General features: G+C 40.3%; 4 protein-coding genes and 1 pseudogene across 7 annotated transcripts; 2 read left to right on the top strand and 3 right to left on the bottom strand.

Annotated features, from left to right (window-relative positions):
• The first annotated feature begins 720 nt into the window (after positions 1–720).
• Positions 721–5,835, top strand: dhrs1 (dehydrogenase/reductase (SDR family) member 1). Its single transcript, XM_071491606.1, has 9 exons — positions 721–1,251; positions 2,165–2,310; positions 2,605–2,748; positions 2,925–3,004; positions 3,341–3,473; positions 3,627–3,770; positions 3,847–3,916; positions 4,955–5,035; positions 5,149–5,835. Exons 2-9 carry the CDS (start codon positions 2,167–2,169, stop codon positions 5,283–5,285), a joined length of 933 nt encoding a protein of 310 aa, XP_071347707.1. The 5' UTR covers positions 721–1,251; positions 2,165–2,166; the 3' UTR covers positions 5,286–5,835.
• On the bottom strand, positions 5,460–16,176 carry LOC139629164 (E3 ubiquitin-protein ligase RNF212B-like). Of its 4 annotated transcripts, none has more exons than XM_071491607.1 (12): positions 14,810–16,176; positions 14,606–14,658; positions 14,421–14,495; positions 14,056–14,162; positions 13,863–13,965; positions 13,739–13,767; positions 13,600–13,640; positions 13,470–13,494; positions 13,304–13,370; positions 12,691–12,748; positions 12,527–12,557; positions 5,460–6,866 (listed from the first exon to the last, which is right to left on the bottom strand). In XM_071491607.1, the coding sequence occupies exons 1-12, from the start codon at positions 14,907–14,909 to the stop codon at positions 6,722–6,724; spliced, it is 834 nt and encodes a 277-aa protein (XP_071347708.1). In that variant the 5' UTR covers positions 14,910–16,176; the 3' UTR covers positions 5,460–6,721. The 4 variants fall into 4 exon arrangements, 2 of the variants coding, with proteins under 2 accessions (XP_071347708.1, XP_071347710.1); XM_071491609.1 differs by lacking the exon at positions 5,460–6,866 and adding an exon at positions 12,126–12,431 and having other exon boundaries at positions 14,810–16,160; XR_011692920.1 differs by lacking the exon at positions 13,600–13,640 and having other exon boundaries at positions 6,758–6,866; positions 14,810–16,166.
• homeza (homeobox and leucine zipper encoding a) lies at positions 6,854–11,955 on the top strand. The gene is made up of 3 exons (XM_071491605.1): positions 6,854–7,258; positions 8,031–8,122; positions 8,510–11,955. Exon 3 carries the CDS (start codon positions 8,532–8,534, stop codon positions 10,539–10,541), a length of 2,010 nt encoding a protein of 669 aa, XP_071347706.1. The 5' UTR covers positions 6,854–7,258; positions 8,031–8,122; positions 8,510–8,531; the 3' UTR covers positions 10,542–11,955.
• A 1,255-nt stretch (positions 16,177–17,431) lies between the features above and the next one.
• Positions 17,432–19,505, bottom strand: LOC139628982 (zona pellucida sperm-binding protein 3-like). The gene is made up of 10 exons (XM_071491277.1): positions 19,351–19,505; positions 19,077–19,243; positions 18,897–18,997; positions 18,677–18,765; positions 18,399–18,579; positions 18,205–18,310; positions 18,003–18,088; positions 17,822–17,913; positions 17,660–17,733; positions 17,432–17,572 (listed from the first exon to the last, which is right to left on the bottom strand). The coding sequence occupies exons 1-9, from the start codon at positions 19,415–19,417 to the stop codon at positions 17,669–17,671; spliced, it is 954 nt and encodes a 317-aa protein (XP_071347378.1). The 5' UTR covers positions 19,418–19,505; the 3' UTR covers positions 17,432–17,572; positions 17,660–17,668.
• Positions 19,506–20,781: 1,276 nt separating this feature from the next.
• LOC139628983 (zona pellucida sperm-binding protein 3-like) lies at positions 20,782–22,798 on the bottom strand (annotated as a pseudogene).
• Positions 22,799–23,001: the final 203 nt, after the last annotated feature.

The following is a 23,001-nucleotide window of genomic DNA, read 5'->3' as shown; positions in this document are numbered from 1 at the left end:
GAAAGAATGCAGGCGGTGGCTTCAGTAACAAGATTTTGGTGGCAGGAACTCCACATGTTCTTTTACATAATCCAGGAGTTTTAAAATGATTATTTAACAGATTCATATCAGCTCTGTCAAGTCAGCAGTGGAATTACAGCACGTGCACCCACAGCATACAATGACTGGTCAGTGAAGCATTAATTACACCAGGAATACTGCAGACATGTCCTTTTAGATAATACTACAGCAATTTAAAAGTCAGAAATAGGCAGCACAGACCCTGAAATTCTATCAAACACGCAAGATCAAAACAGGCCAAAATATCACATGATTTAGTCGCACTATTACTGCTTCTACCGTAAACAAGGAGGCCCTCACTATTACATGAGAAAAGATTAGTTTGTGTTGTCTGTTAGTTTGTAATGAACTCAGCTGTTTTATCACTGAAATCTTAAATGTTTTGTATTCTTATTAAACGTTATTCAAGGCTTTTTAGATTTTAAAAAAGGTGACGCTCCACCATCAAGTAAAACAGACATTTACATGTTTAAATGTTTTCTGGAGCCACCAAATCGCCTACATATACAAAATCATCAAACCAGGGTAACTTGGGAGTATTCTCGTAACATTCAATGGGCTAATACATACGTACTAATTCCGCTGCTAATACTACAACTTCCTCTCATGCAGAATTGGCACCACCCTCATAACGAGGGGTCTGTCTGCAGAACTATAGCGCCACCGTGTGTGCACTGTTGCATGTTTAACCAAAGACCGCCTCTAACAGCCTGACCTTTGTCCGTCGTCACGTAAACTGTGGTCAACTAAACCACAGCAGCCGACATCTGTAATAAAACATTTGCATATTATACAACAACTCTAGAGAGGCGGCGGCTCACTGAGACACTAAATTACTGACGGACTAGTAATTTCGAAACATGAATATCTTTTGTAAATGAGGGCGTACAAGTTATATTAGTCTCCTGGGAGTTTAAAAAAATAAATAAAATAAAAAAAAAAGGGCCAATGAATCCTCGGTGTCAAACGTTCTCGTCTGGCGCATTCTCGCGATATTACGGTAGCTGTGCCTTGGTAGCCTTGTAACTGTCTCGAGGCTCACATCGTAGCTCGGGGCACTGTTGGACGGTGTTCATCAACAGCGGCAGAACCAGTCGTGACATTATCACCCATACGTTTCCTTGTCGGTTTCCGCCGAAGGACTCTTTTTGGGACTTGACAAACTAGATCCAGCGCTTTCTGTGGAATAAGGTATTGGTCTTTTTCGATGCAGTTGAACACATTATGTGAATTTGTAAAGTTTTTTTTTTTTTTTTTTAAATACATAATGAAATGTGTGAAATGACGGCAGGGTATCGTCCCTGGTAAACATGAATGATAATGTAACGTAGCTGCAGCTCTCTACAATAATTTAATCAAATCGTGTAAACGACTCGACAGATCACCCGAAAAGTCTTTGACTCTTGCATAGGAAAGGTTTTATAACGATGCTAAGGTGTTGTTTTCAGGGTAAGTATTTCGTTATAAGACCAAATCAAAATAATTAACACTTCTTGTTAAAAAAATGAATGAGTTATATCCTAAGAACGAGAGAAACATGAGCTTCTGACATGGTAGTGTGTTTTTATTGTGAGTAAAACGACCTTGTTACATAAGATGTTTCTGAACTGATAATTCTGGCTGTATCAGCCTCTCCAACTTTAGGAGTAAACTTCTGTTCTGTGGTGCTACTGTGTTGTATTTCCCTCCTACATTTACATTTACATTGTCATTTAGGCAACATGTTTTACTTAGGTTAATAATAGCTAAACCTAGCATCTGATAAATCATGAATCACTGCCATCACGCTTATAATATCAGTGATGTATCAGCTGCGCACGCATGATGTTACAGTGTGGTTGGGTAAGCCAAATATAGTTGTGCAAGGCAACTACAGAGTTCAAGTGAACTATGGACTGTGGGTGGTGACAGCACTGTTTCATATATGCAGCCATGCTTCTGGTCATTTATGCAGCTTTTATTTTTATTTATTTATTTAAAATTCCCCATTTGACCTCTGACCATATTTAACCCCCATAGACCAATATTTATCTTGTGCACTTTTAGCTCACATGGTGTGTTTGAGCTTACTGGTGACTGAATGTGGTGTTGTTTCCTCCCCCAGAGATGTCCCTGTCTGGATGGGTGTGTGTTGTAACAGGTGCCTCCAGAGGCATTGGCAGGGGAATAGCTCTCCAGCTGTCTGAGGCGGGAGCCACTGTCTACATCACAGGGCGCCAGGAGAAGACACTGAAAGAAACCGCTGCAGAGGTGAAACTTTGAGCTTGAATTTTCTTATAAGAGCTAAATCAGGCAGCTATTAGGTAGAGAGGGAAAAGCAATGCCCATTAACCTTTCTCTTGATGACCGTGGTGCCATTACTTTGTAGTTTATAGGGTTAGCTCCCAAAAATGTAAATCCCTCCCTCCAGCCAGTGTCTGTTGGATGACTTAGAAAACATTGTATCTAAAATGTATGTTTTACTTTGTTGTGTAGTGAGGTAGTAGTTGTGTTTTAGTCTGAATTTGTTAATATTGTTTAGTGATGTCTTTGTTCTCAACATAGGTTAAGGAGAGGGGTGGGAACTGTCTGCCAGTCATCTGTGATTCTACTAAAGATAAAGACATTGAAGAACTGTTTGAAAGGATCAAACGTGAACAGAATGGCAGGCTGGATATCCTGGTTAACAATGCCTACGCTGGAGTACAGGTAGGTTTATTGCACTGACGTGGAACATGACTTGGTATATTGCATACCTGAAATAGTAAAATTACTTGTAGTACACTTAATGTAGAGTAAAGCTGTATAAATGGAAGGAAACAGCGGGTAGGTGGACAAACCACTGTGTGATTCACCTGAACTCAAAACATGATGTGTTATTGCAGGCAATTTTTGAGAGTATGGGGACGAAGTTCTGGGAAAGTGATCCATCTATGTGGGATTCCATCAACAACACAGGCCTCAGGTATGTTTTTGTGCTTAGTCATGTCTGATAAGTTCACCAAGTCATTGTCTACAAACTTCTGAGTCATGTTCTCATACCTAGTGACAGTTTTCCTGACGTCAACTGTCACCCATCTTGTTTTTGTCTTCTTTAGTTTTAAGTTCAGTGGGAATTCCCTCTCTCAGCAGTAGCTCTTTCAGAATACATAACAAAACAAGAAACAGGGAGAGTAACCTGATACAAATGATATGTTTTCTGTAGATTTCCAGCAGTGTTAATTGGCATTCTGTTAGAGATATTTTTAAACTGAGAGTAAAAAAATTATTTAACTTATTTCCATCTGTGTTTCTCTGCCAGGGGCCATTATTTCTTCTCAGTTTACGCGTCTCGGTTGATGGTGGCTCAAGGTCGAGGTTTGATAGTCACCATTTCATCCATGGGAGGGCTGCGGTATCTCTTCAATGTGCCATACGGTGTTGGTAAAGCTGCAGTAAGATCTCTGTTTCATTAAATCCTAGATTTATGTTTTACCCAGATCTTTATAAAGCCAGTACATGTACTACATAATTAGATCTACATACTATAACAGGGCTCCCAGTGTCAATGTTATATAAACCTGTTTTGTTTTGTGGTTTGTTTCCAGTGTGACAGGCTGGCAGCAGACATGGCTGTTGAGCTGAAAAGTAGGGGAGTGGCTTCTGTCAGCCTGTGGCCAGGGGCAGTACAAACAGAGCTGGTATCTCAGTTCATACTGGAGAAAGATACGCCAGGGGGTGTAAACTCTAAGGTAGATCCTTCTCTTACAGCAAAATCTTGGCTACTTCTTTAGCTTTTTGCTAATTCTGGATTTTCATTCACTTCAGTTTAAGGACGTATTTGCCAATGGAGAAACCACAGAACTGAGTGGGAAGTGCATTGTCAACCTGGCAAAAGGTAGGATTATGCTGTAAGACATGATATTATGATTATGATGATATGATTATTAATTGGAGACTGAAATGGCATTGAGGGCATGTGTCCATACAGTGTTTTTATCTGGCAGAAAAATACTAGTAAGGTGTTGGGCTTTGTTTCTCTGACAACAATATCTTGAAAACATACACCACTGCTGTTGTATGATAGACCAGCATCGCCCCTCTGCTTTTATTTACTATTTGTTTGACATTGTTGTTGACAGCATATGGATAAAAGCACAACACTCACCAGCAACATTCTGTGTTCGGCTAATCTGCTCTCACAAATGGACTTTTCTGTCTTTGCTGTAATAGTTTCTGTCTGACACATCATACAGCTCAGGATAGACACGCATGGTTAGAACAAGCTTCTCCTCAGGCAAACAGATAGCCGAGTGGTTAGGGCGCGTACCACATGAGCTGATGCTCTCAGCAGCAGTTCAACTCCCGACCGGCCCGACTCTTTCTTGCATATCATTCCCCCTCTCTCTGCCCCTTTCCTGTCACTCTCTACTGTCCTATCTAATAAAGGCAAAAATGCCCCATTTTCATTGTTACCATAGTGATAACCCCGACCTCATCTGATTGGTTGCTTGACAAGGAACTTCAGTGATGATACCAGCACCTTTCTGAAAAGTTCAGAGATTTACTAGGAGTGCTTAGAGCGAGTGCACACTGTGACTTTTTTCTAGACGGCTGCGTACACTCTCTCCTCTTTGGTAACAACTGAAAAAAGAGGCTAGCGTTCAGGAAACAAATGGTGGACACACACCCCAACACCTCCAGTCCAGTCAATATCAGCAAGAGAGGCTTTATAGGAGTGAATACTTGAGTAACTGTGAATGCACATTTGATCTGCATGCTGTTCATTGTAACATGTTTTCATAAACTGCTACTATAATTACTACAAAGCATTTACTGGTTCTACTGGTTATTTTAGCGAGGCTTGGTCATTTTTAAACTAAGCCTATTATAAGTATATGTATATATATTTATATGTTTTCTCTGTGCCTGAAAGATAAAAGTCTGATGTCTCTGACTGGGAAAGTTCTAATGACTTGTGACCTGGCAAGACGCTATGGGATACAAGATATTGATGGTAAATTTGTATTTGCTTTCTTAATTTTTCAAGATTTGAAGATTTATGTTTTGAAATTACTGTTATGCATAAGCACTTAATTCTAACACCCTGTTCATCTGTTTATTTTCCAGGGCGGAGTGTAGCTGATTACACTTCCCTAAAATTCCTCCTGACCCAGGTCCCATATCTCTCCTGGCTCTCAGCTGTTGTCCCAGCATTCATACGCCTGCCACGCTTTGTGCTCACTCTGGCAAATAGCCGGTTCTAAACATTTCCTGCACTGAGGTGGCAGTATTCTGCTGTGTTTCAGCAGACTCTAATGGTCCAAATACTAGCTAAACCTATAAAAAGCTTGCTAATGGTTGTTAATCAGAACTATTACTGACAGCTTCATGGTGACAAAAAACCTGTTTAGACTGACCCATATAACTACATACACATATATTTCTTGTTCTATTTTTTGTTTGTTTATTTTTTTGAAGGAATATTATTTAAATGACCGTATATATCCTTTTCTACTTGATGACTATGAGTCTATAAGGTTAACATGAAGAATTCACTATCATATTTTGTATATTTTATCATTAACACTAATGTCAGCTGTGAGTGAAGCCACACAATGTGAAAATGGGAATTATTATTATTATTACTACATATAATGTATTTTTTTACATGTAAAACATGTAATGCTAAATATTACAAATTTTAGAAACATATAATTGTTATTGTTATCTTTCTATTAAATGTACATACATGCAACTGTACCACCACAACTACCACTACTGTACTTGACCAATAAACAAAGGAATGTTAACTTGCTTGTGGTTACACTTCTCATTCCTGTTTGCAAAGTATGTATAAAAAAAGATAAGAACTTCAATAGAGTGTAATCTTTTGCAAAAAAACTGTATCTAGTCTATATGATTTTATTTAGTATGAAAAGTGTATTATAAATACTACCTCTGACTGAGATACAAAAGACTATAAAATACAACGAGGCAACAGATAGACAGAACGTCATGCCAGTAGCTGATACTAATGCAGCATATTGCTCAGGGACAGTATTTCTGGAACAACTGTATGGCTCCGTTTCGTTGACAGTACAAAGAAAAATTTAACACAATGTAAACTATTCTTTGTTCTAACTTTTGTATATCAGTACTTCTATATTTATCTGAATCTTAATTTTGGTGATACTTAGGGGATTGATGCAGTCACAGCCAGGGTTTTAAAAATAGTGAGAACCCACCAGCGCAATTCACATTTTTTTAATTATTTGAATTTTTCATATTTGATTTTATTTATTGTGCTTAAATGTTAAATTTAGTGTTCCTAGGAATAAAACTCTAATGTGGAAACAGTCTTTTTTTGCTTTTTTGTAAATGTAGATGTCCTAAAAATAGTAACATTTAAAAAAGATGGCATCTGCATATGAATCATTAAAATATATACAGTCTGTTCAATTGTAGCAATGGTTGTAGGTTGATAATTCAGAAAAAGCTCTAAAGCTTTGATCCAAGGACCTCTGGGGGTCTTGCAAAAGGGGTCCCGGCATGAACACTAGAAAACTCCTGTTATTCAGTGGAGTTGGACGAAGGCAATGTTTAAAATTGACAAGATAATGTCTCTCATTGAAAATCATATCAAATGTTTGTGGGCCTGAGTGGGGGGTGTGGGTGGGCGGTTGACGTGAAAATGTTTAGCCTACTGCCACGGATTTATTATACAGGCGCCTCCTCCCTCCAATCCATGGTCTGCTCTCCCAGCCTGGCACACCCACCCACCGTCACTGTGGGAGAGTCGTTGGGCCTTCTGGGCTTCCTGGTCCTCAGCTCCGCCTCGCCTCGATCTGGCCGGACAGGGGGAAACACTTCTCAGTTAAAGAACAAAAGCAACAACGGACAGACCGAGGAGGACGAAGTAACGACGACTCCAATTCAGACCCGAAGCTCACGGATCGAGAGATCTGTGCCCTCCCCGGAAAGAAATAGCCGACGGCTGAACTCATACGAAAGGCGAAAAACTTGGTCGCCTCGCATCTTTGTATTCCGCCCGTAAATCGTCGAGGTGCTTGATAAATAAGACAAGGGTCAAACAGGCAGACAGACGGCATTGTTTCCCTGGTCTTCCTCTAAACTTCGGCCATAAAAAACGAAGTGGCAGAGGGGAAACTCCGGGTTTCCATTGTTTTCTTTTCGCTTAAACGGACTTCGGGGAGAAGGGGTTGTTTTGGCATTTTCGGTAAGTTTATTTTTATGTTTCACTGAAGCGTGTCTGATGGCGAAGTGCGCCTGTGCAGTGTGAAGCGTTTTAGTTAGTACGCCATAAAGGGGGAGACACTGGACCGCTACTGCCACTGGCCCAGCGAACAACTTTTACAGCTTTGTTACGCTAAAACAAAGACACAATGTGTAAACTCAGACAGCGTATTAAGATAAAATATCAAACACACTGGGGAGGCCACCACATGATTGAGCTCATCCCCGTGGGTTTCAGTGTGTCACGGCTGACTAATACAGTGATCTCATGATTGTTAGCTATGTTTTTGGTACACTTGAAAATTTCTTGCGTGGCTCAAGCGACCTAAATCGTCGGCCATGGCGTAACCTCCTAACTAAATGCGCAACATTTCCTCTGCTGCCCCAAATTAAGAACAACTGCTCCAAAGTGTAGAGGATATAGTTATTTATAAGGCACTGTCCAGTCAGTAGTTAGAAACAAGTGAGCCATATAATTAGGTAAAGGCTGCAATGGGATAAAGATGTCAATACTGGTCAAGAAGTAAATCTGAATCATCATCATTCCTTGTATTTAGCCTTCTAGCTGCCAAACTGACTATCTTTTCTCGTGTGTTGAAGTGCTGGCTCAACACCTGTTGCTTAAGAAAAGAAATTATTTTTTTATTTTTCAAACCACCTTTTATAGGGAATATCTCATGTTTAACACTGAGTATGTAGCGTATCTGAACTTAGACTTGAGTATGACTAATGCAACTCATTTTCTCCTTCCTCAGGTTTCTGTTGTGGTATTTTTCTTTGTGAGGAGGCTACACTTATCTTTTGGGACTGAGTACTTGGAAGTGGAACAAAGCCCGACTGGGAAAGGGTGAGAAAGTAGACTGTGATGGATTTTTCATAGATGCCCATTCCACAGCTCCCACCCTTTGTAGCCAGTCCCCCAACTCATACAAAACAAAAGTCAGTCACCACACTTTGGGGGAGGGGAACCCAGTCTGGACAGAGAGTATATGACTAGTTTCACCGGGAGTTCAGAATAGGAGTGCAAAGTAGGGGGGAAGGGGAAACAGCTGTCAGTTAATTGACTTTGAGAATGAATGAGAACAGAAACTTCTTAAAACATCATAGCTTGTACACTTGGCTTTACTTTTCAGAAGAAATGTTCTGTCTTCCGTCTACAGTTGCCTATCTGTGAAGCGGTCAAGTCAAGAAAAACACATCAAATACTAACTTAGTGTTTGTGTTTCTATTCTAGGTGAAAGATTTTGACATCCCAGATGGCAACCTACAGTGAACATAATGGCAGAAATGGACTACTTGTGAGCATGAAGGAGCCTTTTGAAGGAAAAGTAACAAAGACCGAATGTGAAGAAAAGCTTGAAGCTAAACGACCCTCCAAGGATTTGCGCCACACTGCCAGCTCAGCAGAGAGCAACGCAAGTGGTGCGGCTAGTTTCACCACTAACCACAACTCTGTTGTGTGCCTGCCTCTTGTGTCAGAGGGACTGAAATTGGTATGGACACAGTCTGATCAGACCCGTGAACTTGACACAATCCCAGAACTGGTCCAAGCCTTTAACTTATTTCCATACCCATCATCCCGTGAGGTCAACACCCTGGCCCGGCTTTGTGCCTTGCCACTGGACAAAGTTAAGGTGTGGTTTATGGTGCAGAGAATTAAATATGGCATCAGCTGGTCTTCAGAGGAGATAGAAGAGACACGGCGGAAGCTTGCAGTGCCTGAGCTTTATGTTGACTCTACTGAAACAAATGAGGAAGCCAAAATAAAGGACAAGAGCAGTATTTGTGAAGAACTGGTAATTGTAGATAAGGATAGCGATGAAGTGGACCGTGCTCTCTCCAGCTTCGACCCCCAGAAGATGAAACCAAAGTGTGAGTCATCAGATTCCTATAAACCAGCCAAACCCTCTGTCCCGTGTTTCAGTTCCACTCTTCCACCTCCTCAGGATTCATACTTCTACCGCCCACCAGCAGACACACCAGCAAGTACAGCAACTGATGTCTCCCTTGACCTTTCAGAGTCATCTTCACGACAGCACCGTCATGGGCGCTACAAAAAGTCTAAAGCTCAGCTTGCTGCTCTTCGAAAGAGCTTTCTGAGAGAGAACTGGCCTGCAGAGGCAGAGCTAAGACGTTTGCAGGAAGAAACTGGGCTGAGCCGTAATGACATTCGTAAATGGTTCAGTGACAGCCGTTACCAGCTTAGGGTTGGCCGAGGAAGCCTGGCAGCAGCCCAGAGCTATTCTAAACACCCTGTTGTGGGGGGTAAACATGATCAACAAACTCAACCTCTTCCACTTATTACTCAAAAGACTCGTCATCTTAACAGTGTGAAGAGCCATGAGGGAGCCCGTAGCAATGGGACTAAAAATTCACATTTCTTTCAGACCTTTTTGTCAAACAGCCTGGTAGCATTTGGCGAAAGGGTCCTTGAGGCAGAAGAGTGTGATGCTATGGAGGAACTTTCTGGAGATGGCGACAGTTTTAAAGATGAGGAACAAAGTGAAGAACAACCCTTACAATTGACCAAGACCTGCAAGATTGAGCCAGATGTTCCACAGGAACCATCAGGTATATTACAATCCTCTCCCTTCTCCTCCACCTCTGGCAGCCCACCACTGACTGCCTCGCCTAATAAACCGCTTTCAAACAGCATCAGCACATCAAAGAAGTCGGCCCAATCGACCAAAGCCAGTCCTTCAAAAACAACCTTGCGTGTCTCAGGGGCTTCTTCATCTGCATCCACATCCCCTGCTCTCACTCCTGCTGGGAGACCAAGAAAGACCAAGGAGCAGTTGGATGTGTTAAAGCAGCATTTCTTACGCTGCCAGTGGCCCAAGAGTGATGATTACACTGAACTTGTTAAGCTTACAGGTTTACCCCGGGCAGATGTTATTCAGTGGTTTGGTGACACACGGTATGCTGTCAAAAATGGTCAGCTACGCTGGGTGAAGGGGGTCCGTGATCAGTTCTTGGCAGAACTTGCTGCCCAGCAAAGTAGCAGTGGTTTAACAAATGGAAGTGGCTCTGGGACATCTACTCGAGTTGGCGGTAGCCGCAAACGAAAATCTCAAGCAAATGGAACAAGTACAGACTCCCCCGACACCCAGCCATTGATAGCGTATTACCATTCAACAGGCTCACTACATGAAAAAGACCTTGACTCTCTATGCAAGAAATCAAGAATGAGCTACCAGCAAGTGCGAGACTGGTTTGCAACTCAGGATGTTGGGGAGCCTGACCAAGAGCCTGTTATTACTGATTGAGACACTGGAACCAGACTTCAGAACATTTATCAAAGTAGGTGGAGTGCTCCTCACATCCTTTGCACCAACAAGCATAATTATTACTTTGGTTTAAATTGCTTTAATTTAGGCAGGTTTGAAACATCCAGTCTTCCCGATACAAGCCCTAAATCAGGTTTGCATTTTTATATATGCTGCATTTCTTGCTTATCCTAATATATTTGGACTTGAATTATAATTATGCTGCCTGTGTTGCTGTAAATAGGACAGTAACTTGTACACTGGTTTGCGATATTTTTTGAGCTTATTTTTGTTTAGATATCACTACTACAGAATTTTCTAGTACAGTATTGTAGCAGTATAATTTAAACTGGTTGTACTTTGGGTACCTGACTTTAGCAGATAAGTAACTGCTCCAGAAAATGTCTATGTTAATGAATTTATTTGACTGATCACTGTGTGTCATCATTCCTTTACAGCCAATAATTCCTTATCATGAAAAGCACACTGGACATGTACACTTTAAAATGACATCTTGCACTTTGGTTTTAGAGCCTGCTGCCGTTATGTTCATTAAATCCAATTCTTTCTCAAAAGATGAACTCCCAGCTTAACAGTGTCATTCTTGATCCCTTAACAATGAAATCTTTTAATTATCATGTCTTTTGAAAACAAGAAAATAATGTTCCATCTAATTTGACTAATGTCTACCACATATTTCTGAAACACATTCCTTATTCTCTTTTAGTCTGTAATATTCGACTATTTGAACTATTTCATTTGCATTTAACTGCACCTTTAACAGTAAAGGTTAACAGTATTAATAAAGCAGCAATCACATTAATACCATTAATACAGATATCAGAATTGAGCTTTTCAGTTTTGATTTGCACTCATTGATTGTCAGTATTTTTTTCTCGTTTGTCTTAATGAGTGTAGGGTGTGACTTGATGATTTAAAATATACACAAAGTAGATAACTGATGGGAGTCCATATACTGTGTGAGTAGCAAAGGGTTTGAATCCAAAGACAAATTAGCATTCTGTTTCTGATGATGAATTATAGTTCAACCATTGTACATTTGGGTTATCAGTTCATGTATTGATTTGTTATTTTATACATTGCTGTGCTAGAAGGAAAAAAAAGTCGATCAGCAGGGGATGAAGTCGGCTGTAAACAGAGTCAGTTTAGTTCTTTAGAAATGTCTGGACAGAGGTTAGGAGACCAGAATGTTGACAAGGCAGTGTGCATCACTGTTTTGTCATCCTATTAGTCATGAAAAGTTAACGCAAGTGTCATGCTGTGGGGTAATGTCTATGACACTTGATTTCCACCTTCACAGGTGGTTTCAATGTATTTTTTCTTAGTTTGAAAAAAAAATCTCATTTCACAATTGTCACTGGAAACCAGTAAAGGATTTGCCTTTATAAACTTGTGTGCCAGCGATGGTTCTTTGTGTGCTGTAGTGAATCCAACTCATTATGACCGATCAAACTCTTATTGATGTGAATTCTGTGTAAACAAAAACAAAAAAACTCAAGTGGCTGAAATTAATCTGCAGAAATGCTGCTAAGATGTGTTGCCAGAAAAAACAGATGAGCTTGATTTGACTAATGACCAAATAACCATGACAGTTTAATTCCTCAACAGAAAAACATTGTAACAAAGGTATAATGTCCATGTAAGCTAAATAATTACAAAATATTTATTCCTCAGTGTCTGATATATTATATCACTTGTGTCAAGTGTTGCTAGGTGAAAAATTTGTATCTCTGAACAAGATGTGACAATCCTGACGACCTCGATAGCTAAAGACTGTCACTAACACTGACATTTCATTAATGCCTGGGAGACTGTATTGACAATCCACTCATAAACTGGAACTGGAAAACAGGAGTCTGATGCTGAGTTCTGAGAACAACAGAAATGTACTCAATCAGCAATTACATGAGAAAAGCTTCTCAGTAGTATTTCATGGCAGGAGTTATTTGGAAAGCTTTTCTTACCTTGTCGAAGTGCTGAAGGATGTGGGCGTTCCTTTTAAAAACAGAGGAAAAGGGGGATTTTTATTCAGGATGGAATGCATTCAACTTCAACTACGAATAAGCAAAGTGTATCTAGTCTACTCTATAACAACAGAGACACTAGAGCTAGGTGCAACCACACTTACTGTGTCCATGTTCATGAAGAGAACTGTGGCTAGAAATAGAGGTAGCTGATCCAGGAGTCTGGCAAAAACAGCAAGAGGACAAAGTGTTTTATTGATTTTATGCTACAAAAGTTAAAACCATCATTAAGTTTATATATGTGTATATAAGTAGAATTTGTAGTAAGTACTAACAAGGATCATTCATCATGAGTGAATAATTATTATAGAGTGCGATACATTCTTGACCTTGGAAAAAGTAATTTGACAAAGGAAATCTCAAGTCAAGTTTTTTCCTAAAACTTTCAACCTCATTTCACTGTCTTCATCAGAGGAAGGAGATCACTCTGTCTCCATGAATTTCCACAGTTATTATGGACATGACATCTTCATAACAACCCATTAAACTTTATCCGCTGAGGAAGACTGTGAGATGTGGTTGAAAAGTCCAGCAAAAGCCACTACGTGGACCATGAGTTAAGATTTTTTTCAACCTGTAATTATTATGTCAACAATGGACTTCAGAGGTTACATAGGAATCAACCTATAGATATTAGACATTTATTTTGACTGTTTCCAAACTACAACATTCAGTAAACAAGAAGTGACATGAAGACAATGTAACTGGGAGACTTACTGTGAGGGAGGAGAGACTGGGACCTCTGTCTCTGGCCCACCCCTGGGACTCTGCTGAGCCAAACTGACTGAGAAAGAGACAACATGTTTGAGCATAAGATGTTATACAGTTATTTTCATAAGTGTAGATATGTAATGATGTAGCAAATACAGAATGAAATGCAGACCTGATAGTTCTTGATCGAGGGGTAACTGGTAAAAGAAAACGTACACAAATCTTCATTAACTTGAGTCAAAAAATATGAAATTACTAATATTAAAAACGTAACTAACAATTCAACTGAAATCTGGGTTTACCTGGGGAGGTGACAGCCACAGGAAGTGACATCCTTTGAGTACTATATATATTAAAAAAAAAAATGTATATTCAAGCATTTAGGAACTTATATGCTGAAAGGTGTATTAAACATCATTATGAGGGAAATTTGGCCTTTACCCATCTGTTTGAAACTGTCCTGGAGAAACCTGGGGCAAGCAGAAGGTGTAAAAGATAAATTGGACGTCTAATGTACCACCTTAACATTAACATTTTAAGAAACCAAAAATTTTGGAACATTTACCCTCCTCTGAGAAAGTGGCTTGTTTAGTTCAGCAGTCTCTCTTTTCAGCTCTGAAAGTTGCTTTTTTAGGACAGCATTCTCCCTCTTCAGCTCAGAGAGTTGCCTTGTGAAAACAGACATGAGGAGAATAGCGTTGCAATCGGGGGTTGTACTTGCACAGCCATAGAGGAACAATAACAGACACTGAAATCACCTGTAGCCCTGCTCAGTGACTTCCTTCAGACGCCCTTCACATTCAGCAGATTTACGCTTGAAGTGCGCTGAGACTCTTTCCATCTGTGTCCGCTGAAAAAGCGCAACCTGAGGAGCATGAAGACCTCACTATTAAAGATTCTTTCTGGGATAATAAAAGACTTCGAATCAACTTTGACTAGCGGATAATAGGTCAGAGATTCCCAAATGATCTTATAGCATGGTGATGCTAAAGTGAAGCTTTTAATCTTTCAGTCTCTTGTTGAATGACTCATAGACTGCTCTGACATTTAAAATCCTGGTATAGCAATTAAAAAGGACAGACGTGACGGAGCTTGGGGTGCACGCTGCACAGAGGAGACAGACCTGTGATATGTGCTCCAGCCGTGACTGGATGAGCTTCATAGGGTCCTTGAAAAACACTTTTTCCTGTGGCTTCATCTGAAATAGAAATTTGTGCACGTAATATATGTTGGCTGTGTGAAATAAAGTTAATCTTCTGTTGGTGGCATCAGACAGTAACCTGCAGTGAATATGTCAAACTCACTGACCTGATCAGTGATGGGAAGATAACTGCAGCTGGCCCCACATATGCTGCACTGCTCTGAGAGAAAAGACATGATCACAAGTAGTCTGAAATTTTCTGTGACAATGTGTCAGATTTGAGAGATGATTTTAGATAATTACATGCTCAAACAAGTGAGAGAAAAAATAACTCAGCAGCTAGAGAAGATGTGTGATATGAACTGTCTTACCTGATTTAATGCATGCTTCACAGCAGATGTGGCCACAGCTGGACACAGCAAATGTCGACCCTCTCCTTGTGAAGCACTGGTTACAATGGAACCAATCCATTTTACGTCCTGTGTGTTTCCTCGCCTACAAACAAGCACAATATGCAAATGTGATTATGTTGCATTGATTATTTCACTGTATGACCATATGTATGTGGACAACCCTGTTTACATACTGTATGTTTGATGGTTTTGGATAATGCTGCTGCATACAACTATATTTTAGACACAATTTTGTGGTTACAGTTTGAGGAAGGCCGACATAACAATGTCCTTGTGCACAAAGCCAGGTTCATAAAGAAATGCTTTTTCCAGTTTGGTGTGGAAGAGCTTGACTGGCCTGCACAGAGCCCTGACCTCAACCCCATGCAACTCATTCGGGATGAACTGGAGTGCTGAGTACGACCGAGCCATGCCTCATCGCCCGGTATCACCGACTTCACTCATGCTGTTGTGAGAGCAAAATCCTGCTGCCAGGTCCCAAAACCTTGTGGAAAGCCTTCCCAGACGACTTGAAGCTGTCTTAGCAGTATATAGACTTTTAGCAAAGTAGCATAACGATTCAGAAACCGTGGCCGAAAACCACAACACAAACGTCCACAATCTCCTGCTGCAAAACTCAACCTTGAACTCAAACCCAACGCCAACCTGGGGCCAACCCTGCACTTGCAGCCCGTTGAGTTCTCATTGCATTACTAATGTGACAAAACTAGAGAACCAGTAACACATGTAAATCACTAAATTATTACTCTATTTACAGAAAGGGCAAGCTGTTGGTTATATTTTGTTAATATAACACATATTTTCTTGCGACAATTTGGTCCAATCATGACTAAATGATCGCACCTGCGGTAAAAGTTAGGCTAGTTTAATTAGCCCGAGAGGGACCATGTCCAGGAGACCCCGGTTTTGAATTAGATGTTCGAATATCACATATGAACATGGTGTTTGAGTCCGCATCCTTTTGTCCATGTAGCGTCTGTGGATTCTAGATAACTTCTCAAGCTTTTTCTGACATTTTGGCCTCACAACCACACTAACGCCATTCGTTGCTATGACAACTACTATTAGCCGCAGAGTTTGCTAGCTAGCCAGCTTCGGCTGGATAATGACAAACAGACGGTAACAAAGCATGGATGCATTGTAAGACTTATAATACATCCATGTAACAAAGGCACTCACAAATTCCACAACGCGATGTCTAGAGAATATCTGCTCTCTCAGTTTTGTTACATTACCTGTGACTGTGCTCGGAGGAGGCTGAAGGTTTAAAATATTTTAGACACCTCAGCGGTCCCGCCTCTGGGCAAACAGCTGATTCTGTCCCTTTTCCGTCCAGTGACATATGAGCATATTTCAAAAAAGCCAAGATTAAAGTCTACTATACATACATACATATATATATATATACATATATATATGTATATATATATATATACACACACACATATATATATATACATATATATATGTATATATATATATACACACACACACATATATATATATATATATATATATTTTAATTTTTTTTTTTTAAATCCTATCATTACATGGGTTTTTAACGGCAGTGACATATCAAAATGTAAGCTTTATAATTTACATGTTTTAATTATGACTGATGGACATTAATGAATCAGTTTCTTTTATGGTAAGGAAACAATAGTTAATAACAATAATGGAACTGGGGGAATGTATGCATTATATTTCAAGATGGACGAAAATTAAAAAGATTACCTGGATCTCTTAAGCACAGAAAATATTTTTCTGATGTGATGTTTGTAGTTTTACATATTAGTCATCTAAAACAAACACAATCTAGGACACCTGTTGCACCACTTCATGTCATGACCTGCACTTCGATGCCAAATTCAGGATATTTTAGACTTGAAGATTAATCATTAATATTTGCATGTGTAATCTATCCCGCAACAGCCTCAACATATTGGGAGTATGTGTGTAGGACCTGATGGAGCAATAAAGGCAGTACTTAACTGCACCATTACACTAAATCAGTCAAGTATGTTTCTCCACTGGTTTGTTTGTGGGCAGGTTAGGCCAGCCTTTTTGAAACAAGCCATTCACACTTTTAGCTTAAGTAGTAAGTCTGGGAAGAGACAGCATGAAGGTGCTGCTTTACAAAGTTTCATTACAATTTCAGATTTGCTTGGCTTATGAAACATCTATTGTCAGAGCAGATGTAAATTAGATTCATGTGCAAAATATTTTGAACAACTTTCAGAACACAACTGAGTCAATGCCATTTTAGAAAACTGAGTACAGCATATTATGCTGTTCATATCCCCCCCCCCCCCCGGCAGTGCTTGTCTAACACCATAAATTATTTCAAGACCTAATGGAATGGCCTTTTACTATACAAATGTTTATAAATGGTTGAATAAAACTGATAAGGTCACATTTTTGCTAGAATTTAATGGGACACTGAGACTGCTCAACATTTGTAACGACATTTTGTGTACACACAAGTTGAAATTTTTAACCCAGAAATAAAATTCTAGCTGCAAACAAGGCTATCCAAAAGGACATTTAAAGACAGACCAAATGATTTGAGCTTTGTTCAAATTAAGTGGTTTGGATACATCTTTAATGGCCACAGATCTGAAATGCAAAGAGAACCAGGCATAAAGCTTTCAGAAGCTTGCAAAACCAAGAATAAAAACCCAATTCAGATAGAAGGAGCCAGTCCATATGATGGATTCATTTCTGGAGAATGAAGAAAAAAAATTGTGAGGGAAGTTGTTGAGCAAATAAACAAAGTATAACGTTCTGTAAAATTAAGTCGTTTCTCACTTGGATGCTTCAGAATTTTATATCAGTGATGGTAAGTGGCCCAAGGACGGCTTTTTGTACTATTCCAAGCTTCCCTGTAAAAAAAAAAAAAAAAAAAAAAAACAAGCACATTAGACCAGTCCAAGGAGACCAGTTCAGTCCAGACATTGCAAAGAAGCATACCTGATGCTAAACTCCTAGTCCTCCTGGACTTGCAGCTTGAATCACAGCAGTCACATAGATTGCTATATGTAGGGTTATCCAGGAGCTCCCAGCTGAACAGGAGAAGAGTCAGCAGTTAGTTCGGATTGACTGAGGGTGTTATCATTTTATTACCAGTCACAATTAGTTAACACGTTGTTACCCATGGTCTTTGACATAGTGGCAGGCCTTCTTTGTGTTGTCAAGACCAATGGGATCCCAAGCCACAAGTTTGCAATGGATAAACACCTGTTGAGTGGAGACAAGAAGTGGGGTTGCAGAGCATTACATTTATGTTCCAGTAGTTACGGATTAAGCCTTGTATCTGAAAGAACATGTGCACTTATACAATGAGGAAGGTTTACCTCTTTTCCAAGTTCAAACCTGAAGGCCTGGAGGGATAGTCGGATCTCAGATGATTTTTGCCTTGGTTCAAATTTTGAGCGGGATGCCTTACTGTCCACAAGACATCTGTAGGGTTTTTAAAAAAAAAAAAAAAAAAATTTAAATCATGCATATCCTCCAGTGTCTAAATGTAATTTAATCATAATAAGAGTACCCCTTATTTGTGATTATTGGGTATAAATAGCTTTCAGGCCACAGCTCCGCAGTGGCAGCAGCCACACATTCCTCAAGAAGCAGCAGCAAGGGCTGATGGGTCTTCTGCTCGACACTGGCCATGATTGGGACAAAGGAGCCAAGGGGAAAAGTAGTAGATTCAGCGGGGCCTGAGAAGTCATCTAGAGTAACAGATACACACAGATCATTGAGTTCCAGTTGTCACTGTGGCAATTCTGCCATTTCCATTGAGGTTATATACTGTGTACTGACACCTACCATTCATAAGTCCAATGTGGAACACTAGATCTCCTTGGCCATATGTATTAAACACAGGATCATAGATGAGTGGGTACCAGTCTTTTGGCCTACACAGTATGACACAGATTGAGTACAGCTACTACTGCCATTAAAAAACATGTACCATAAAACTCTAATATCAAGACTGTGTTTGATCACTTTTACTTAACACCCAGTGCAGAAGTAGTAGAATACACACCTTTCATATGTACAGACAACTGGGTGAGTGAAGGGGAGTATGTGAGAATCAGAAGAAGTGTAGATCAGATCATTGCTGTATATCAGGTGAGCCCCTGTGACCTACAAAGGAGACAAAAGTCACTAAGCTGTAGAAAATATGGTTTACTTACAATGTCCAGTTCTAAAGCGAGCTACTCACCATTCTCCTGAAGTTACAATCATTGAGGTCCACACTGAAAACAACCTCTCTAGCTGTGAAGCTCGTGGGAAAACAGTTACCGAGACGAAAGAGTGACAGATCAGTCTGGGATCTGCTGTCTGTCCACACCAGCGTCACAAAATCAGGCCTACAGTCCAGCTTCATGTCTGTCAGGGACACAACACAAAAAATAAATAAATAAATAAATAACTTGTTTGTACTCAAACATCTTCAGTGAAGATTGTTTAAAATATATATTTTGATGCAACAATACCTGCATAAACTGAAATGGCAGCTACCAGGCTCAAAAGCAGAGCACCTCGCCAAAGGAAAGCCATCATGACTGAGCAGTGGGGACCAACACTGCTGGTGCTTTTATTGAGACATTAATCAAGTTGATTTCTTTCACCCGGTGTGTGTCAACAATCTCAGGTGCAGCAGCCACCAGCCTAATTACAACAACACTCAAACACTATTTCGTATGGTGCAACTTGATTACGATCATTTTTACTTTTTATTATCATGAGAATACAATGCGAAGTGTATACTTAAGTTAAATAAGTGTAAGGTTTATGATATATTGTACATTTAGTATGAGAGATTTCCACAAATAAACAAACTCAAACATCAGGAACCAAAGAACTTGAATAACTTTACTAACTTTACTGCTGCTTACAATAAACACAGGTTACATGGTGAAAAGTGGGAGAACTAGTATATCCATGCAGAGAGCAAGAGCGGATATGTCAGAGTACACCTGCAGTTTAGTTTAGTCAGTCATGTGTAACTATTCTGACAATTCAATCTGAAGTTGAACTGGTTTTTACTAAACATGCCTTTTGCCCTCAGGTCTGTCTCTACTCTTTTCACATTTATGGCCAGAAAGTGAGAAAACCTCACGCTACAAGTCTCATTATTTACCTGCCTGACTCGGAATCTGCAGCTTAATGCCAGGGTTAACAGGAGTAATCCCCCTGACATTTTCAAAAATGATCTGAGCCACCATTCTGTGTGTTCTGAAATCTTGATACACGTGTTATCAGTGACAGCGCAGTCATCAGTCATATCAGGAGTCAAGGACTGGAACCACGACTCTGAACTGGTGCTTGAGGTAAAAATGGAAGACGGCTGTGAGATGATCAGTGAAAGAAAAATGACTGTCTGAATTTAGGGGCTAGATCCTCTTGTCTGTGGCCAAAGAGGTGGGTCTGAGGCCCCGAAGGCCACTGATCGTAAATGTATCATTGACACAGAGATAAATAATCCGGGTGGTCCTTCAAGTGTAAAGCCAAAAATTTGTAGTCTGTTGCGAGTCAGATGCCTTGAAAATGGCTGAGAAAGTTTAAATACTAATGATAAACAAGGACAAATTATGAGTTTACAAGATGTGACATTTAACACCACATGGACAACTGTGGCAGGTTACAGCCTGGGCTGACAGGTAACAACAGGTCTTTATAGAGGTTGTTTTATAAAAGCTCATTTCCTGAAGTTCTGACTTTATGGATAACCAACTAGCACAAATCCCACTTATAAAGTACAAATCACAGCCTGAAGTGATCTATAAACTCAAGCCAAAATGTGTTTAAAGCTTAAAGTGATGAACAGCAGCAGTATCAAGTGCTCTTGGCTGGTTTTTGATGGCAGCATAAACAAAGGGCAAAGATACTGCTAAGGAGACGATTAAAATGGAGGAGCAGAATCATAACAGCACTTCAAACCAGTTTTATTGTGCAGCAGATTTTGGATCTATTAAGTTTTTGGCAATTACTGCAGTAAGTAATAATAAATCTGAAAACATAAGCCAAGATCATGTAAAGCTGATGTCCCAACATCTTGTGCATCAGGAGATTGAGGTCATCTGCTACTGGCCCCTCCTGCTGTGTAGGGTCCAGAGTCTCCATCAGCTCAGACTTGGTTCATCCTGTCAAGAAAATGTTGACAACTTTAATCCAATGGTCATGTCCAGTGGTCCAAACTTCACATGTCAGGATGAATGTCAAACTCATCATTACACCTGAGATTCAGCTGCTGCTGCTGTTGCTGTTGTGAGCCTTCATGTCAGACGGCTCCACAATGATTAAGGGTCCCAAAACAGAATTGTGGCTCCAGCTGTGGGGTTCTGCAAATAGGGTGGAGGGTGGGGGGCAAAAAATGATAATGATAATGCAAGAGAGTGGAATCTAAAAATACTAAGTAGACATAAAACGATACCCAAGTCAACTCCTCTCTTGGAACGGGACACGCAGGTTGAATCACAGCAGCTGCAGAGGGAGCTCTGAAACGGGTCATCGAGCAGTTCCCATCTGAGAAAGGAGCAGTCAGTGGGTTTTTAATACTGGTATGGGACTGAAACAAAACAGCTAACTATTACCACCAGCTGCCCAGTGCATTGACATACTGGTCATGGTTATGACAAAACATTCAGATTTAGTTACTGCTAGTATTTTTTTCAACTTTGGACAGACCCAGGCGAGCTCCATACTTACTGCACAGATGTGAGTGGTATCACATTATCTATGTCTTGACAAGAAAGTTAAGGCCATTTTCCAAATTGTCACAACTAAACCATCCTTACCTCCCATTTTCCTTGACATAATGGCAGGCTTTCTTGCTCTCATCAAGAACTTCAGGATCCCATGCAACCAGTTTACAGTGGATGTAAACCTGAGGAGCACATAAGGAGTCATAATGTATTACTTTGAATATTCCGATATCAGCCACAAACCATTTACCCCCTCACCTCCTCTCCTAGACCAAACTTGAAGGACTGCAGGTAGAGGATGATGGCAGACGAGTGGTATCGAGGAAGGAATACAGAGTTTCCCCTCATGCTTTCTGAAAGACATCTGGAGAGATTTTAAATGTCACAATAACATAACTTCTCTTCCACTACCATCACTGTAAAAACTAACTAGTATCTGAATCCTACCCCTTATTGCCAATGATGGGGTAAATTTGGCTGCCAGGCTGCAGCTCTGGTGTAGTGGCTGCCACACATTCCTCCATGAGCAGCAGCAAAGGTTGATGGGACTTCTGCTCCACTGCTGCCCATAGTGGCATAAAAGAGCCCAGGGGGATGACATTTGTATTGGCTATACCCGTTAATTGTTCTGTAGGGTAAAGTAAAAAGGCTTAGAAACCATCTTTGAATGTGCTCATGTTGTAATTGGCAGTGTGAGAACTCACCGTTGAGGAGTGCCATGTGAAAGACCAGCCCGCCTCGCCCGTCAGAAACACCTGATCCAGGGTTGAGGAATGGAGGAACCCACGCCTCAGGTCTGGAAAAAAAAGGGTAAGGTTCCTAATCACACATTTCAGCTTTAAACTGGAACTTCAGCCAAAAATAATACTCAACCTTTTATAAACACACTCGATGGGATACACAAAGGATGCAGGTTTTGGCTTTGCCTGCGGCCTGTAGGTCAGTTCATTCTGATAGATCACGTGTTTTCCTTTAATCTGTAGAAGAAAACTGGTTATCAAACTACCCTAGTGACTGAAAGGCATTTAAGTAATATAACCACATGTACTTTACCAGTTTTTTAAATTTGCAGTCAGCAAACTGGTAGTTGAACAGTGCTTCCCCCTCACCAGTGGGCATAACCTTCAGCTGAGATGGCATGCAGCTTCCAAGGAAGAGACGAGCTGCATAGGGCACCAACTCCGCACTGATCCTCCATGTGATTCTTACCGAGTCTTTTGCACAGTTTACGTTGATATCTGCAAACAAGCTCTTATAGTATCAGTGTCTGTAAAAGAAAACACTTAAGAATTGTATACATGATTGCTCAATTTCTGTATGCGTGTCTGAAGAATACCTGCGTTAGTGACAGCCGTTGCAGCCAAGATTATCACACCAAGGTAGAGATGAGTCAACATGACTAAATGTTCCAAAGCACACTGGAGCTGGCACACTTTATAG

This window comes from Trachinotus anak, unplaced genomic scaffold (genome assembly GCF_046630095.1).
Source record: "Trachinotus anak isolate AG129_WGS33_773 ecotype Australia unplaced genomic scaffold, CSIRO_AGI_Tana_v1 ptg000012l, whole genome shotgun sequence".
Classification (NCBI taxonomy): domain Eukaryota; kingdom Metazoa; phylum Chordata; class Actinopteri; order Carangiformes; family Carangidae; genus Trachinotus; species Trachinotus anak.
The sequence above is the reverse complement of the archived record's forward strand: the minus strand, read 5'-3'. Positions and strand labels throughout refer to the sequence as shown.

Coding starts and splice junctions, on each gene's coding strand:
- dhrs1 (XM_071491606.1), top strand. CDS start 2,167: ATGTCCCTGTCTGGATGGGTGTGTGTTGTAACAGGTGCCTCCAGAGGC. Junction 2,749..2,924: donor ATGCCTACGCTGGAGTACAG/GTAGGTTTATTG, acceptor GTGTTATTGCAG/GCAATTTTTGAGAGTATGGG. Junction 3,474..3,626: donor ACGGTGTTGGTAAAGCTGCA/GTAAGATCTCTG, acceptor GTTTGTTTCCAG/TGTGACAGGCTGGCAGCAGA.
- homeza (XM_071491605.1), top strand. CDS start 8,532: ATGGCAACCTACAGTGAACATAATGGCAGAAATGGACTACTTGTGAGC.
- LOC139629164 (XM_071491607.1), bottom strand. CDS start 14,909: ATGGATTGGTTCCATTGTAACCAGTGCTTCACAAGGAGAGGGTCGACA. Junction 14,659..14,809: donor TGAAGCATGCATTAAATCAG/GTAAGACAGTTC, acceptor CTTTTCTCTCAG/AGCAGTGCAGCATATGTGGG. Junction 13,768..13,862: donor AGCCACTTTCTCAGAGGAGG/GTAAATGTTCCA, acceptor TGCTTGCCCCAG/GTTTCTCCAGGACAGTTTCA.
- LOC139628982 (XM_071491277.1), bottom strand. CDS start 19,417: ATGATGGCTTTCCTTTGGCGAGGTGCTCTGCTTTTGAGCCTGGTAGCT. Junction 19,244..19,350: donor TGCCATTTCAGTTTATGCAG/GTATTGTTGCAT, acceptor TGTCCCTGACAG/ACATGAAGCTGGACTGTAGG. Junction 18,766..18,896: donor GTTGTCTGTACATATGAAAG/GTGTGTATTCTA, acceptor CATACTGTGTAG/GCCAAAAGACTGGTACCCAC.